This window comes from Anabrus simplex, chromosome 6 (assembly GCF_040414725.1).
Source record: "Anabrus simplex isolate iqAnaSimp1 chromosome 6, ASM4041472v1, whole genome shotgun sequence".
NCBI classification, from domain to species: domain Eukaryota; kingdom Metazoa; phylum Arthropoda; class Insecta; order Orthoptera; family Tettigoniidae; genus Anabrus; species Anabrus simplex.
The window spans coordinates 147,987,430-148,005,169 of record NC_090270.1 but is presented as its reverse complement, the minus strand read 5'-3'; the positions used below and the strand labels follow the sequence as shown (position 1 = coordinate 148,005,169).

Below are 17,740 nucleotides of genomic sequence, written 5' to 3'. Positions count from 1 at the left end.
ATTTCTATATTCACAGCAGATACATACTTAACTCGGTGCCTTATTATTCTCCCCAAATCTATATTGATGAGACGACTCTATCTAGGTGTATTTAACCATTAAATGTGCGGGGTTTACAAATTATTCAGTATCCTATACTCTGGCCGTCGTGATAACATTTTAATGTGGAACACAACTAGATAATCATCGATTAACTCCATACTTTGAAAAACATCGAAAGGTGTTAAATCAAATTGTAAAGTTTGTATTTTAAAAATGGAAATTTCTCTCGTTGAAGTTTAAAAAAAATTCTTGTACTAGAAATTCAACGACACTTAGAGAAATAAAACTCCCTCGCATCACAGGACAAGATAAAGTGTTACGTTAAGAACTGTGCGGGATAAAATTCCCACTGATATGTGAGGTGAACTTTTGAACAGCTAGTAGAGTGTTACACTCAAGTAACTCAGTGGGAAGGAGAAGGAAGGGAAGCAATGGGAAGCCATAGGACTGGCCTCTCGCCAGACCACCCACTGATCTCCAACATATATTAGAACTGTGGCTCCAGTAAGGTCGCGACTGCCCGTTAACTAGGAATATAACCTGCGACCCTTGGCTCACTAGCTTATCGACTGGCTGTATGTGCCACGGGAAACACATTTTGGCTAATCTCATCTTCAAGACTCTCAATACTAACAGGCGCTTTCGGAGACAATTACGATCGCTGAAAGTAACGATAACTGTGAGATAACATGAAGGATCACAATTCTAACTTTTATAGCCTAAGTCTTATTATCTCCGTTTCCTTTCTCTTTCATCCCTAAGAAACATTATCATTCCCCGTTCTAACACCTCACGACCAATATTAGAAGAAGAAATTTTAATACCGTACAATAATAATAATAATAATAATAATAATAATAATAATAATAATAATAATAATAATAATAATAATAATAATATTGTCCTGCCTCCTGCTCCTCTAATTTCTGGAAGTGAAATACCAAGGTTGTGCCTGGAGTTTTGCTTCTGATCGTAATGTATTGCACCGTTGTCGGGTGATTATTATTATTATTATTATTATTATTATTATTATTATTATTATTATTATTATTATTATTATTATGTGTTGCTACAATATTGATGAGTAGATATAACCAAAGAGCTAAACTGTTCATCCATATACCCAAAGGGATGGCTAAGCAGTTCGGGTCACGTAGTTGTAAGATTGTATTCGAGATATGGTGAGTTCAGGGTTTTACAAAGACTAAACTGACCTTGTAAACGCAACACTTAAAACCTTGGCCATTTAAAAGTAACATTATTTCCCAGTTGATTTAATTGTATCATTTTCATGTAGTTATTAACCTTGCTTTAGTGTAAGAGAAAGCTTTATAGCCTTAACTACCCCAAGCAAACTTAGAGAAATATAATAATATGTCTAGGCTCTTCCACAATAGGCCGTAATGTTCTTTCATCGGGGGCTTTCGGCTTTGTTTACTCCAGCTCTCTAAAGGTCGCACTCCTCTTGAACACTCCAGAAAATTCTTGGTCTACCCAAAGGTATTTCACCATCTGGCTGCCCTGGTGTATCAAACCACTGGATGGCAAATAATCCCAAACCAACTCAGCCACCGTCTTCAGATCATCGTTACAATGGCTGGTTTCTTGCTAGATGTTCATTATGTTCTGAATGATGCAGAATCTCCGGATGTTGTTTTCTTTCAAATGCTCTAAAATGTTTTGAAGGATTTAATTTTCGAACTAAATTATAAGACACTTTTCCTCACTCAAAATCCGATTTTCAGCATCAAAGGGAAATTACCTTTATGTTCTAAAACTTAAATGTTTATAATTTAATTCACAAGGTATTAATTTACGTCTGGAGTTCTCTTGCATGACCCAGTTTGCTACTTGTTTATCCGAGCTTCATCTTTCATTACGTCAAAACTGCAAGCAAATTCATCCTTGAGCTGTTTGACTGCTTTATAAATAAGCTTTGTATTATCTTGCAATTAGTTTATTTGTTTGCATACAACTGCATCTCATAGTGTTTTCATTTCTGTTCTATCAGGAACGTTCTAGTTTCTTTGTTTCAAAGATGTCTGCTTTCCTTCGAATATTACCTCCGTTTAGAACTCCCACATTTAACTTAGCTACATTTTTGTTGTTTACATAACCGTATTATGTATTATACACAATGACTTACTGATGGAATTAACAGCAAGCTTATAAGTGGCTTATATACAGTACATTACTTGTATTCCTTCAAACATAATCAAATTTCATTTACTTTAGGAAATGTAAATATTTACGAACTGAAATGTTTTCATTTTTTTATGTAAGATACTAATGCATTTGTATAAATTATTATTCTGTCACTTATATAGCCGACCATAGTGGTCCAGGGGCAATGGGCCTAACTCTTTCACGGAGCCCCTGGTTCCAGGCTGTATCTGAGGGTGGGTTCGAAGTCCACTCAGCCAACGTGAGAACAATTATGCAAGAGCTATCTGACGATGATATAGTGACTCCGGTCGATAAAGTATGGAATAATGGCGAGAAGATCCATATCGCTTACGGTGCGTCTCCTCGTAATATGCAGACCTTTGGACAGATCAGTGGTCGCATAGTAGGAAAAGATCTTTCAGAGCTGTATGGCCGTGGGGTTTGTGTTAGTTTGTAATTACAATATTATTTGTCTGGCCACGAGCAGTACGGCTGATGATGTCATCACTTTCATCACATGGACACCAATATTGCAGGGTCTGTGGGAGTAATAGTTGTCTTGGCAAGTCCGAGCCTCTAACGGGATCGTGCATTCGTCTGAACAGTAATACTGTGTACCTCAGAAACCTGGATGGCAAACAAATGCTATATTAAACACCTGGAGACTTTTGAAATGTGTTTTTTTCGAGAAGTGCATGAAGCTGCGATAAGATGGAAAAGCTCAGGTTGTGCGTAGTATCCAATAAAAGAGAACTCTGCTGAAGTTACCACGTAAATAGCACCTTTCCTGGTGGAGTCAGACTTTACACCGTTGTTCATTACTGACAGCCATTGGAGAAGAATGCGTTGTTGGTAAGATTCTTCGGAGAAGATTTAAGAATACCTTGGTAAAACAAATCTTATAAGACACTCGAACTGTAAGGTATGTAGCAAAGAAAATAACAGCCATCAGTCGGAGGGTAGGAAACCACCCCATGGAGTGAATACTTGTTGATGTTGTTGCTGATTATTATTGTACGAGAGAACCTCTCCGTTACAGGTAAAATTGTCGATGGTCCTACTCTACTGTTTCTACGCATCCTCCTCCCATACCAAGTGTTATATCACGAGGGAACTGCAACGGCATTATTTTAAATATCCAAATCTTCAGTCTGGCAGCCATTATTTCCCATACAAGGCTAAACACGACCTCATTTTATCAAGAATAAGAATCACATTTTCATTTGTAGGCTTACGTGGCCGATGCCATTATATGTAATTGAAAACACCTCATCATAGCAAGGGTGAAACGTCTGACAGGGTAAGTAAATTGACGTGGTTCATACCGAAGATAATGAATAAAACCAATATTTTCTTCATCAAGTAGAACTCATACGTATAAATGTTAAATATTTTCAGCTATGAATATGTAGACATTCAGCGTGACTCTAAGGCCCGGTTTTATAAAGACATCTGACTGGAGATCAATTAAGAACTTAGTTCTGAAAATGAACTGAGGTTACGACTTCATCGCGTTGTATAAAACTGAACTCGGTTTACACATGTGTAGTTCAAATGTAATCGGAGTTCAAAAAATTGGACGTGGCAACACCGCAAAACAAATGAAATACGAAATAGCTCGGCCCGTTGGATAATACTTAAATAGTGGGATTGACCTGGCCGTGACTGTCAACAACTGAAATACGAAATTGCCGTGACTGTCGAAGAAGGAGAAGAAGATAATATTGTAATCTCGCGAAGTAAACATGGAAGGAACTTCACACAGAAAGAAAAGGGCGATCTGGTGGATATTGTACTATCAAGGTACAAACATATAATAGAAAATAAAAGAACCTATATGGTGACATCAAAGTTGAAAGAGAAAGCCCTTGACTTGTCAATGTTAAAGAGCTCTCCAACAACCATTTGAAAACTTACTGTAGCATAAAACCTAAGAGTTGTTAGGAACATACACATGGGTGACAGGGGATAATTTATTTGACTAGGTTTTTGTAGTGTGTCCCTTAACTTTAGTTCCAGTCGTTCCACAACATCTTTCGATAAACGAAATCTTATTTTGAACATTTCACACAATTCAATAATCGGATTCCGTCTGTGCCGGAAGACGCGAGGAGCTCGTTGTAAAATCAACTCTTCATCAGACGAAAAGTCGGAATAATCTGACATCCCTGCTAAAGAAAATATATATGCTTTGTTTTGTAAACTTGAAACATAATAGAAAACTAAGTAAGAACATGTTGGTATAGCAGTAGGCTATTGTTTATATGATATTCACATAACCTCACTTCTGAAAAAATCGAGCGATCTTTAGCATTATTTAACTACTAGCATTCAATATATTTATAACGCACCTCGATATTATTAAGGTACGGTATTCTTACGCATATACGATACAAGGAAACACTTCTCAAGTCTTCAGGTCTAGTTCAATGTTTAATATGAATGATAATGATCTAAGTTCAAGGAGATTAACCGACGAATATTCGGCAGTCAAATCTGAACTTAGATCAAGACGAGATGATCTTAGGTTAGCGTTTATACAACGGAAAATCGAAGTTCAACTTGACTGGCAGCCATTTTTCTTCTTTAAACTCAGATCAAAAGTTTTATACAACCGGGCCTAAGTCCGAAAATAAGCTTTCCACTGGTAGAGCACAAACGTAGTTTCATTATCAAAATACTTCAGTATTATAAAAATAAATCTACCCCCTTGTTCCGTTTCCTGATACAGGGTTAACGATGAGGTGAGATGAAATTATATGACATGATTTTACGGCCGGATGCCCCTTCCTCCTGTTAACCTTAGTTGAGAAGCTAATGATGGTGAAATGAACGATGATGAATGGAACTGGGTAAAATGGTGCAAGTAATCGGCTGTGGCCTATAAATAATGTCGCGCCGTTTGCCTGGGAAACCACAGAAAATCATTTTCAGAATAGCCAACGGTGGGATTCGAACCCACTCTTCTCCCAAATGCAGAGCTTGGCTCCATAGCCACAGCGCCAGTCCGCTCGGCATTGTGAAACTAATAACTTATCATTTTACTTACCTTTAATTAGACAAGTTTGTGTTCTAGGAAAAAACATAGTAGCTCCCATTCAGTTATATTTAGTTCCATCTCTGCTTCCATCTTATTTTTCAATGTCTATTTAATAGACACTATTGCCAAATTTACGGTCTCGCTGGATTCACTCCTGTGATGTGACCATAGCAGGTATTCCCGTTTTGAATCGGATACGTACTCTTTCACCGTGTAAGATTATCCGTGGTTGTGCCGTCTTCTGTGCTTAATGTTTTCCTTGACTTGATACACAGTCTTTCCTAGTATTTTTGTCTGTTTCTTTCTTTCTTTCTTTCTTTCTTTCTTTCTTTCTTTCTTTCTTTACCCCAGTTTGTAGTTCTGGCCTTCCCTATTCAAAGGGGCTGCTTGGCCGAGGCTATAAAGGCGTGCTCAGTTCATCCGAAAGGGCGTGGGTTCCATTCCCCGTCTGAAGTCGAAAATTTAAGGAACGAGATTTCAACTTCTGGAGGTGCTCATGGTCCTGAGGTTCACTAAGACTGCATAAAAAATGAGTACCAGGTTAATTACTGCCGGTAAAGGCGGCCGGGCGTAGAGCCAATCACTCTGTCTTAGGAAGTGTTGAGGTTAAGGATAGTAGAAGATTTTACCTTTCACTCCCTCCCCCCAAGGGCTTTCATGGCCTTTACGGAAATGACTTCGCTTTTTGGTTTCCTATTCAACGCGAGGCATTTCACTGTATGAAGGACCTCTGGTTCGATGAGTGTACAGTAGTGTCTGAGCTGGAAGGATATTGATTTTTTTCTACACGTCTTTGATTAATAAAACCAATACACTCGCTTCAGGAACATAGTACCCATACATAAATATTTTAAATATTCTCAGCTATTCCTGTAGTTCTTTTAAAAGAGCCTTGTTACCGTTTGTCCAAAAAGAAGCTTCTCACTGATAGAGTACTACCGTAATGCTACGATAATAATATTACTGTTATTGGCTTTACGTGCGAATTACTACTTTGTACGGTTTTCAGAGACGCCAAGGTACCTGAACTTTTCACCGAAGTAAATCTACCGATACAAGGCTGAAGTACAGGGTCTTTTTTTGGCTCGCTCCGCAACACCACTCAGAGCACGTCACGGCTGGCGCAATGACACCCCGTCGCTAGCCGGTATATTGCGTGCTTTTCCTCCCCACTACTCACGGCAATTCACACTTATAGAAATATATTTCTAGTGAAACTATAAGTTTTAAACCTACCTGGAATTAGATTTGATGTTCAAAATGTTGTCCCTCAGCGGTCAAACACATCTGGCACCTCGTAGATAGGTTTGCAGACACTCGGTGAATCTCAACCCATGTGATGTTCGAAATAACTTGTGTAATGTTCTCTTGTAGCTCTTCTCTTGTGTGAGGGTTCTTCACATACACTTTTTCCTTAGCATCCCCCACAGGTAATAATCGCAGGGATTTAAATCAGGAGATATAGCGGGATAATTAACCACACGATCTTCGAAAACTTCCCGTATTACCTCCATAGACCGATTAGCAGTGTGTGCCGTCTCATTATATTGCATAAAGTAACCATTACTCCTTTCTTCTTCCGTCAGTTATTGAAAGAATGATCTGAGAATGAGGTATATATATGTACCAGAATTTACTGTTTACGGAAAAATATAGGTCCTATAATTTTGCGAGCACTTACTGCGCACCAAACTGCTATCTTTACATCATGAAGTGGATGAACATGCAACTGGTTGGGATTTTCTGCACACCAGTAGCGATTGTTTTGATTATTTACATAGCCGCTTAAGTGTAGCCATGCTTCATCCCTATTAAAATAACAATTCTGGGTCAACGTAGCCATCGTGGCAACCAGTTACAATACCGAACCCTAGCGAAACTGTCAGGTCCTCTTAAAAATTGGGCTGAAGTGGGTTTGTACGGTTTTGCTTTTAATAGTTTTGTTACTTTGTGGGCAGAAGATAATGACACATTAGCTTGTACGGCGAGACGCGACGGGGATTTTGTTGGAGTTCTTTCCAAGAGAGCTCCTATTTCGTCAAGCTTTTCCTCTGTTAAAACGGTTGGTCAACTGCGTGATTTCTTGTTAAGAAAGGACCCGGTGGTGCGGAACTTCTTTACTAATTTACGTACCGTACTCCTATGGGGAGGGAGGATGCCAGGAAATTTGCGAATGAATCGAAAGTGGCATTCTGTATAAGAAGAATGCTTCGCACAGCACAGCACAGCACAGCACAGCACTGTTCTACTGTATGCATCACTCGTTAAACACACGATTAGTATTCCTGCAAAAACTACACTATTTTAAGGCGAACACATTGAGCATGCTACCAGTATCACAGATGAATTAACCTTTGCTGTAAAGCAATGGTTATCGCTACCGTACTGCATTAGATCATCTTAGCCGGTCATGAAGCAATGAGTCACCCGGCCGCGCTATCGCCTTCCGTGCATGTTCCCTTGACACACGGAACCAGCAAAAAAAAAAAAAAAAAAAAAAAAAAAAAAAATCACTGCATTTGAGCACCTTCAAATAAGACCGGTCTGAGCCAGGATCGAACCTACCAAGTTGGGGTCAGAAAGCCAGCGTCTCAACGGTCTGAGCCATTCAACCCGGTAATTCTATGGTCAAAATACTTCACGAACATTTTAGTTTTTGTTTTTGTTTTCTTTTGCTCATGATACGGAGGCTTCTTTATCGGAGATGGTGGGTTCTATCCACTCTCCTAGGCATTTACAATTTTGATGATGCTTGACGATGCTCGTTGTTTAAAGGGGCCTAACATCTAGGTCATCGGCCCTTTACAATTTTCTACACTCTTGAATTTTCCCTGTCATTCTTCTAGCTTTCTGAGCACTGGCTTGACGTTCTTGTGGCCCAGACAAGTTTTTCACCTCATATACTGTATCTTCTTGCTAGTTGAAGATAGTGATAAGTGGTTTTCATCTAGGTGGATAAAAATAAGAAGGAGCTAAATGAACGTGGACTCTGCGTACCGTGCTTTAATAAGTACCGAGGTAGCGAAAACAACTTGCTGCTTTTTTATCTTTTTTTATTTATTTTTTCTTGTTGCTTTACGTCGCACCGACACAGATAGGTCTTATGGCGACGATGGGACAGGGAAGGTCTGGGAGTGGGAAGGAAGCGGCCGTGGCCTTAATTAAGGTACAGCCCCAGCATTTGCCTGGTGTGAACGGAAAACCATCTTCAGGGCTGCCGACAGTGGGGTTCGAACCTACTATCTCCCGAATACTGGATACTGGCCGCACTTAAGCGACTGCAGCTATCGAGCTCGGTGCTGCTTTTCTAATGCAACTCTACTCATTTCTGTCGCATAGGTAGCTGGCCATAGCCAATCATACTTTTACAATTGGTTTTATGTCTCACCGACACAGATAGGTCCTATGGCGACGATGCGACAGGAAAGGGCTGCATGTGGTTAGGAAGCGGCCGTGGCCTTAAGGTACAGCCCCAGCATTTGCCTGGTGTGGAAATGGGAAAGCATGGAAAACCATCTTCAGGGCTGCCGACGGTGGGGTTCGAGCCCACTAACTTCCGAATGCAAGCTCAGAGCTGCGCGCCCCTAACCGCACGGCCAACTCACTCAATACAGTCATATTTAGTGATGCAAGCATTTCCACTGTCAGGTTTGTAGCGCTTGTAAAAACCGGGTACTGAAGAACATACGTCTTGAAATGTGGTGTATACGCAATTTTCACAAAAACGAGATCTGGATGACTTTCTTTAGCGCTTGTTTTGTGATCTGGTTGATCTATTTTGTTATTTGGACTAGGCAATCAGAAAAGGAAAAGCATCTACGAAGCCAAGACAATCAATTTTCAGATTCATCCTCCTTCCAGTCTGGCCTCGTTTTCATCCTCTTCATAACTTGTTTCTTTTGGTCATTCACGATTACTTCCTCGAGATCATAGTTGAAAAATAGGAACAACAGCTAATCTCCGTGCGTGAATCCCTCTCTTGATTTTGAAGATATTTGAAAGCTTCCTCTGAATTTCTCTTTGGAACAGGTGTCGGTCAGGATCTGTATTATTATTATTATTATTATTATTATTCATCGTTAGGGTCACTAAGGACTGCGAGATCTCCTTTCCTTAACGGGCAGTTTTTCAAACAGGCTATGTGTTCGAAGTGTTAAAAATTCTGCTGCATACAATGCTTCGAGTCCAATTACAGCTTGATAATGTCAAATTTTTGGATTTCGAGAGATGGAAATTTTGTTATACATGTTTTGAGTGAGTTGGAAGGCTGTTTCAAACCGGTTGACACGAGTTCAGACGGCGAAGTTCTCAGAATTGTTGGATTCAACCCATTCACCAAGGTACTTGAATATTTCCGCTTTCAAGATTCTAACGTGGGTTGTCAGAAGATGTGGTGGGGCATGTATGATGTTAGAAATGAAGTGGTTTTGGGTATAGGCCAATCTTAACTGCGCATTCATGCAGGTAATTGATTTGGTGGGTAGCTAGTTGAGGGGAGGAAGTAAGAAGAGTGAGGTCATCTGCAAAAGCATGATATTCAATACTGATACCATACGAGTTCGGCCTATTTGAAGTCCATTAGGAATTCCTTTAGATTGGAGAACATGTCTCCATTCCCGGATGACCCTCTCGAGAACGCGGTTGGAAAGCAGTGGTGATAGTCCATCTCCTTGCCGAACTGCTGTTTGGATTTGAAAGGCTTCACAAATCTCAGATCTGAATTTCACTTTGAACGACGTACCAATGAGTGTATTTTAGATGATCTGCCGGGTCTTTTTGACTAGGCCAAATTATTGGAGAACTTGGAAAAGTTTAGTGCGGTCAATCGAGTCATACGCCTTCTGAAAATCTACAAAAATTATTATTATTATTATTATTATTATTATTATAATATAACCCTCTCTAGCAGTTGTCTTCTGAGAAAGGTGTTGTGATTCATATCCTAGTATATGCTGTGAACTTCATTGCACGTGAAATGTTAGATCTCATACCCTACAACACAAAATTGAGAATCTCTATCGGAATGTCTGTATTCTCGTTTCTGGAAGGTAGCTATCTGAAACCACTTGTTGTTTCCCATAAATGGCACAAGATTAACTAATCACCACTGTTCTCAATTGCAGCGGAATGGTATTGAAATGTCCCTAGACATCTGTAGACAGTGATGTAGTACAATGTTAATTGCAAGTATGGTTTGACATTTGTGCGTGTTCAGATTGCCTTTATGAGGCGCAATTACTATGCATGTTGTGTGACACAAGCAGTTCACATACAAGTCGCCAGGGGCGTTATAATAGAAACGACCTGTATAATGAACTGAACTGATGACATTGCATTAATACCCGTTGTTACAAACAAACTCGTTAGTGAAACAGGGTACAAAATGCCAGATATGTGGCAAAAGTCGTACAAATAGTATTCTAATCTAATTATGAACGAAGAAACAAATTTTAAAAATTAAACTTTGACCTTTTTTAACCGTGTTTCATCCGGTAAACTCAATTATGTAATTTGTGAAACAAGGAGAGAGAAAGCTAAATACAAACTCAACGAATGAAACAATAAATTGACAGGTGCATTCTATTCAGTGGTTATTTAAAACCACTGTGACATGACATTCACACCAATTTACAATTATAGAAATGATTTTGGAGCGAACACGGTTAGATGAAATGTCTTTCACGGATGCATCCCGGGATCAAATCTCAGTTATTTTCATTGTATTTTAACCTCTAGGTTCAGCCAATCCCCTCGGATTCAGCGGAGCATATCATCTCAATACCGCCTCATACAGTGACCCAAAGCTGTATATCCAAATGCTGAATCTTGGCTGGAACTGGGGAGAAAAGTAAGCCCTTCGCCCAAGCTGACACGTCCTTTAATTCGTAGGGGAATAGGAATTAGGAAGGGATAGGGTACAATTCTGAAGGGGGCACCTTTACGTTTGGCTTTCAGATAAAGGGGGTGGCTATTTATGCAGGGAGGGATGATTTTCGAAGATTGGGTTTTCGATGCACCCATACCCAATCACTCTAATGGCGATAAGCAAAGCCCGTTCCAGTTCTCGCAAAAAAAAGTTAAATAGCTGATGCAACAAGAATCGAACCCGGCACCCTCAGGATTGGAACTTACTCCAATAACACTCACTGTGAAATTTGAGCTGGGCAAAGCAGAGACGACGCAAGTTTTCTCTGCATTCTCCAGTTCCCTCTGACAAATTCATAAAACTAGCTCATCCCGCGTAGAAGATCTGCGCGCTAGGTATTGTAACGATTAGGAAATGAAGTTGTAAAGGGAGTAAAAGTAAAATGTTTATATGTTGGTACTTTCCTAGAAGAAATTTACTTTTCCTCCATAGCTTGGTGGTACAATATACAATGAGCTGAATGTAGATTTGATAGTAAGATTTTAGTATTTTCCCGTGTCAAGGAAACAAGGTGAAATTCTTTACGTCTCGCAGAGAATTTTGCCCCGTGTCTCTGAAAGAAAATAGGCTAACGTCTGTTCAGTTGAAGTACGCGATTGTTCTTTTCAGTTTAATCTTCCTTCGCAATAGTGGGAATTGCTCTTCCATCAAAAGAGCCTCCGTGGCTCAAACGGCAGCGCGCCGGCCTCTCACCTCTGGGTTCCGTGATTCAAATCCCGGTCACTCCATGTGAAATTTGTGCTGGACAGGTTTTTCTCCGGGTACTCCGGTATTCCCTGTTATATTTAATTCCAGCAATTCTCTTCAATATCATTTCATTTCATTTGTCATTCCTTAATCATTGACCCGCAGGAGTGCGACAGGCTTCGGCAGCAGGCACAAGTCCTATCCTCGCCGCTAGATGGGGCTTCATTCATTCCATCCCTGACCCGATCGAATGACTGGAAATAGGCTATGGATTTTCATTTTCTCTTCTATCAAACTGATTAGCGTTGTCGTTAGTGAAGTAGGTATCACCATCTAGTTATTCGAATGAATCTTACGTTTGTGGGTAGCACTTTGAAAGTTTCAAAATCTTCGTTCCGGACTTGCCTTCTGCTATTTCTATATACCTTATAAAAATACCCTCTCAAATTTAATATGCGTGTTATCAGGGCAAAGGTCAATACAATGAAATTTAAAAACCTATGCTGATCCAAACATCTGTCAACACTAAGAGAACGTGAACCTCTCTTTATCACATACTGTTTTCAACAGAAACCCCTACACATTAGGAAAGGTAGATTTTTGGTTAGATCCATGTGAAGTTCGTCTACTGCTCAAAGTGCATGAAGATGCGTTATTGGATCTTCATTCCTCACAACTAATTTTGTATATGGTGCGGTTCCATGGCTAAATGGTTAGCGTACTGGCCTTTGGTCACAGGGGTCCAGGGTTCGATTCCCGGCAGGGTTGGAAATTTCAACCATCATTGGTTAATTCCGCTGGCACAGGGGCTGGGTGTATATGTCGTCTTCATCATCATTTCATCCTCATCACGACGCGCAGGTAGCCTACGGCGTCGAATCCAAAAGACCTGCAGCTGGCGAGCCGAACTCTTCGGACACATGCCGGCACTAAAAAACCATACGCCATTCTATTTCGTTTTGTATATGAGAGAGTTCTTGCTTCAGATCTGTTTGGCTCTACGTTACAGGTAGAATAAGAATTCAGAGTCAACGGTATTTTTAAAACAAAGCGACCGGTTTCCTCCTCCAGATAAAAGTGTAGCTGCTGTTACGAAACACTGTACTGGAGTAAAGAATAACGTTTTACCTGTACCTGCTGATCTATCTAAAAAGAATCACTTCTGTTTTGATGTAGTCCTAAGTGTTAGTTTTTGGTATAGTATATCAAGGACTTCATCACTAACCATTATGTGTACTTCAATAGGTTTATGTCTATTGTTAGTATCAAAGAATGCGTTCTTAGAGTGTGTACCTGCAGATTTATGCGTGGTAAATTAAATTTTCTTCATACAAAATCTGTAACAATCACAAAGTTCTGCATAAGACCACATTCTTAAGTATATCTGTGTATAAAATCTTCAAATGCCGCATCTCTCTTCTGGTCCTTAAGTTTGGGAACATATTCTGGTTCTCAGAAACCACAGATAATTTGCAAATAACTTACTTAAGTAACGTGGTATACGTGTGTGAGTTTCATCAAATGAAGTATCATGAAGCATTTTACCTCTTTAATATACGACATGCTTCTATAAAAGTCTTGCGTACTTTCTTCATATGATGCGAAGCAATAAGTACCATAAGTAATACTCCAAGAAAAAATTAAATACGTGGTCCTGAACGGAGAAGAATGTCGTGGTTAATTTAAACCAATGGTTCAAATACAGTTTCCATGTTTAGGAGAGATACGGCTAGGTAACAGATCATGCTACTGATTGCCAACGATCCAAGAGGAAGAAGTACTTGAAGAAGAAGGAGAAGAAGGTTAGTATGTTTCCTTCTGCCACAATCACGTCTAAACTACTAGACCAGTTTAGCTGAAATTTGGTATCTGATCAAAACCAAATAAAGGCCACTATGTTTACTTAAAATTCATTTTTCTAAAAAGCGGTCAGATGCATTTTCTTTGTAACACTAATTTTCTCTAAGAAACACTACTTCTAAGTATTAGAGCACGCGCTCCCGTTGTTCTGTTATTTGACCGGCTGTAGAGAAGTCGTGCAAATTCAGACTGAACACCAGAATGTGCGAAGGTTGCTGTTTAAAACTTACACGTCAAAAAGGGTTTGAAGGGAAGTCAGTGCCATTGCCAACTATCGGCCCGTAAAGGATGGCTACGTTCTGATAATTTATACACAAAAATAAAATTACGTTTGTCTTTTCTACCTTTCAAAGCACTATCTCGTGTAAACTGCTGACCGGACTTTCATGAAATTTGGCACTAGCATTCCCATAGAGAGCTGCCGGACGGTTAACTACGTATTGTTTCAAAATATTGAGCTAAAAGGTATATTATTTGCGAAATTATTTGCCAAGAAAACCATGTAATCATTTTAAATGATACGGTGTATATTTTTTTCTTGCCTAATCACATCAAAGCTACTGAACTAATTTAGCTAAAAGTTTGTAGGTATATCTTGGACATTCATTTGAAGCATACGACGTCAAAAGGACTACGTTCAGTGGCATCAGGGTATAATATATGCATACTGAGTGGTTGTTGTGTTATTGATTCATTTGTCACGGACATCGGCGATCAGGTGGCGGTCCAGAGGCCTGTCTGTGCACACACTGTTTTGACCCTGAAGGCAATATTTGTGTTGAGGTTAGAGGTGAACAGCGTTTGAAACATGCATTGTAGGGCAAAACCATGCCCCGCCGACGAGTAGCCTACGTGTTCCTATTGAACAACTGCAGCCATTTGTACGGGATAGCATTGTGGGCCTGCGGGAAGCTGGATGGACGTATAGACGGATTGCTGCACATGTTGGGCACAGTTTATCGGTGGTGTTTCCCTGCTTTCAGCAGTAGTCTTTAGGACATTCCCACACCCATAGACCAGGCTCCGGACGTCCGTGTAGTACAGACGCACGTCAAGATCGATGCATTGTGGCAGTATTGGCGGCCGACCGGACATCATCCAGGAACACAGTCCGGTCACATGTTGCAACTACTGTGTCACCATTGAGAGCCGCCTGTTTGCAGCAGAATTAAGAACACATGTGGCTCTGTCCTGGTATTACTGGCACCACGACACCGCCAAGCACGGGTAATCTGCTGTCGTGAAAGAGTCGACTGGAGACGGAAATGGCGCTCTGTTGTCTTCAGTGATGAGACTAGGTTCTGTCTGTACGCAAGTGACGGACGTACACGCGTACGGCGTAGACCTAGTGAGCGGCCTATTTCAGAGTTCATTCGCCCACGATAACCCAGGTCGTACCCCGGGTCCATGGTTTGGAGAGGGGGGCTTTTTTAACAACTCGCGGTCTGTTGATGTTCCTGCAGAGTTACGTAAACCAGTGCCCTCTACATTGTACAGGTTGTTATCCCCGTGCTACTGCCATTTCTTTGACAGGAAGGTGATGTGCTTTCTCAGCAGAACAATGCACATCCAAATGCAGCTGTTGCGACACAACGTGCTCTACGCTGTGTGCAACAACTGCCATGGCCAGCTAGATGACCAGATCTCTCGCCATTTGAACACGCATGGGACATGATGAAGCGGGAGCCTACGCGTCCTCCAAAACCTGGGAGAACCATTGCCTAATTGCATCAAAAGTTGCAAATTGCTTGAAGAAATCTATCGCAGGATGCCATTCGGCACCTTAATGATCGTTTGCATGCGCGAATACACGCCGGCTGCGCCACCAGAGGGGGTACACTGTATATTGGTAAGAATGTTTGGGCAATCTTTACTTTGACATGTGTGTTTCATTTGGTCTGAATTTTTAGTCATATACTCCTGCAACTCCTGTCGCATCGCTTGTGAAGAAAATGACTTTTTGCTTGAGAATCCAGCACGTTTTATTTTCTGGGATTTTACAAGGCTATCCTGGTTTCCGAGTTCAGAGTTCAAGATTTCTGAATAATTAATCGTTTCAAGAGAATGCCATTAATGTGTAGGTATTTTACCCCCCCTCCTCTAAAACAAACATAAATGGCAAATGGTTAGTCTTACCACAAAATAAAATCCAGCATATGTACTGAAAGTTCAGTTTTTTAAAGAAGGGGTCACTTGCATTTTCTTTGTAACATTAATGGTTCTCCGGGTTATTACGCTTCTTGTTAAAACACACGTACCAGAGCCTCCAAAACTAATAAACAATAGCATTACAGTTATTGACAATTGTTACTGCAGTCACGCATCTCTACCAGAGATGGTAGATAACACCACTGCTTGTACAGCTGCTAGTCGTACATATTCTGGAGATTTCACAGACGTTTATAATGTTTCGTTACATAATCTTAGTTTCCTTCTTGTAATATCAATTTTAGTCCGTCAGGTGGCCATGATTGTTAAGTCTCTATGGTGAGACACCATGTTTAGCCGGTTCGAGTACTGTTGATGACAAAATGTTCAACATCGGAATTTAGGACGGCAGGGTGGGGGAAGTGGTGGTATTTAATTAATTTCGAATCACTAGATTGCGTGTCAAAAGACTGGATTCAGTTGGAAACCCCTCTCCGTAGTGTTTGCATGGAGTGATGGCATATGTCGCTGTTGATTGTGATTCATCCGTCGGAAGTTGACGTTAATCCTTGAGCGGACCCTTTAGTGTTATTCGACAGGAGTAGATTATGTGCCGACATCGGTTTCACCCCCTCCCTACCTTATCTCACACCCACGCGTATGGGCGCCAAATCAAACGATCTGCACCAAGCGAGCCGAACATGTCCTCAGATAATCCCGACACTAAAATCCATTCTCTAAATGAATGAATAAATAAATAAATAAATAAATAAATAAATAAATAAATAAATAAATAAATAAATAAATAAATAAATAAATAAAAATGACTATTAGATATGAATCAAAACTTTAACGGAACATTAACTATTCTCCAACTACACAAGACAAGGTCTCAATATAAGCTGTATTTCTAGGGCCTTAGCTGTATACAGGTTCTCAGTATTATAGGACAGTACTTTTTTATTTCTGATGATGATGATGTTATTTGCTTTACGTCCCACTAACTACTTTTACGGTCTTCGGAGACGCCGAGGTGCCGGAATTTAGTCCCGCAGGAGTTCTTTTACGTGCCAGTAAGTCTACCGACACGAGGCTGTCGTATTTGAGCACCTTCAAATACCACCGGACTGAGCCAGGATCGAACCTGCCAAGTTGGGGTTAGAAGGCCAGCGCCTTAACCGTCTGAGCCACTCAGCCCGGCTTTTTTATTTCTATCCTGTATAAATACGCCCTACAACTTCTACACGTATTTTGGCACCACACAAAAAAAAAACAGCAAAATAGTCATGTGACTGATGTATATCAGACCATTTTGTACATGTTTTGAAGACTACGTGCGTTATTTATAAGTAACAATGCTAAAATAAAAATGTCTCTATCGTGGTGAAAGTGGAAAATCAATTTTATATAATTGTATAAAATAATCGACATTCCATACAGTATTTTTTCAAACCAGACGTGACAGTGAAGAAATAGCGGAATAATTTTAACAGCTCTCGAATCGTTTGTAGCTGCGAATATTTTACCAGAGATTCACTTATTCATAGGAGCAGAAGCTGGCTGGGGCTTACCTAATCATGACTGACAGTAGATTTATTCTGTGCCAGAAATTACAGCACGGCCCAAGAATAACATGATGCATCACACACAAACACGCTCCTGTTATTTTCCATCAGAGTGTTATCGTATTCCATGATTTGTACGTTTTAATTTCAATTTATTCCATTCCGCACTAATTCAGTTTTTAAAGCTTTGCTTTTTAATTACTGTATATAATTGAAGAAAGGAAAAACTGATGGAAATCTAATTTGGGCTGGTCCTTGTTATTATAAACAGTCATCAATGTCTCAGCAATCTATACTCGTAAACAA

General features: G+C 40.1%; 1 protein-coding gene across 1 annotated transcript in view; it reads left to right on the top strand.

Annotated features, from left to right (window-relative positions):
• The first annotated feature begins 2,479 nt into the window (after positions 1–2,479).
• The window catches only part of stg1 (stargazin-like protein), a 171,097-nt gene continuing 155,836 nt past the window's right edge, over positions 2,480–17,740 (top strand). Inside the window, exon 1 of the mRNA XM_068228247.1 lies at positions 2,480–2,647. Within this exon, the coding sequence (XP_068084348.1) occupies positions 2,480–2,647 (168 nt within the window). The remainder of the gene's footprint in view (positions 2,648–17,740) is intronic.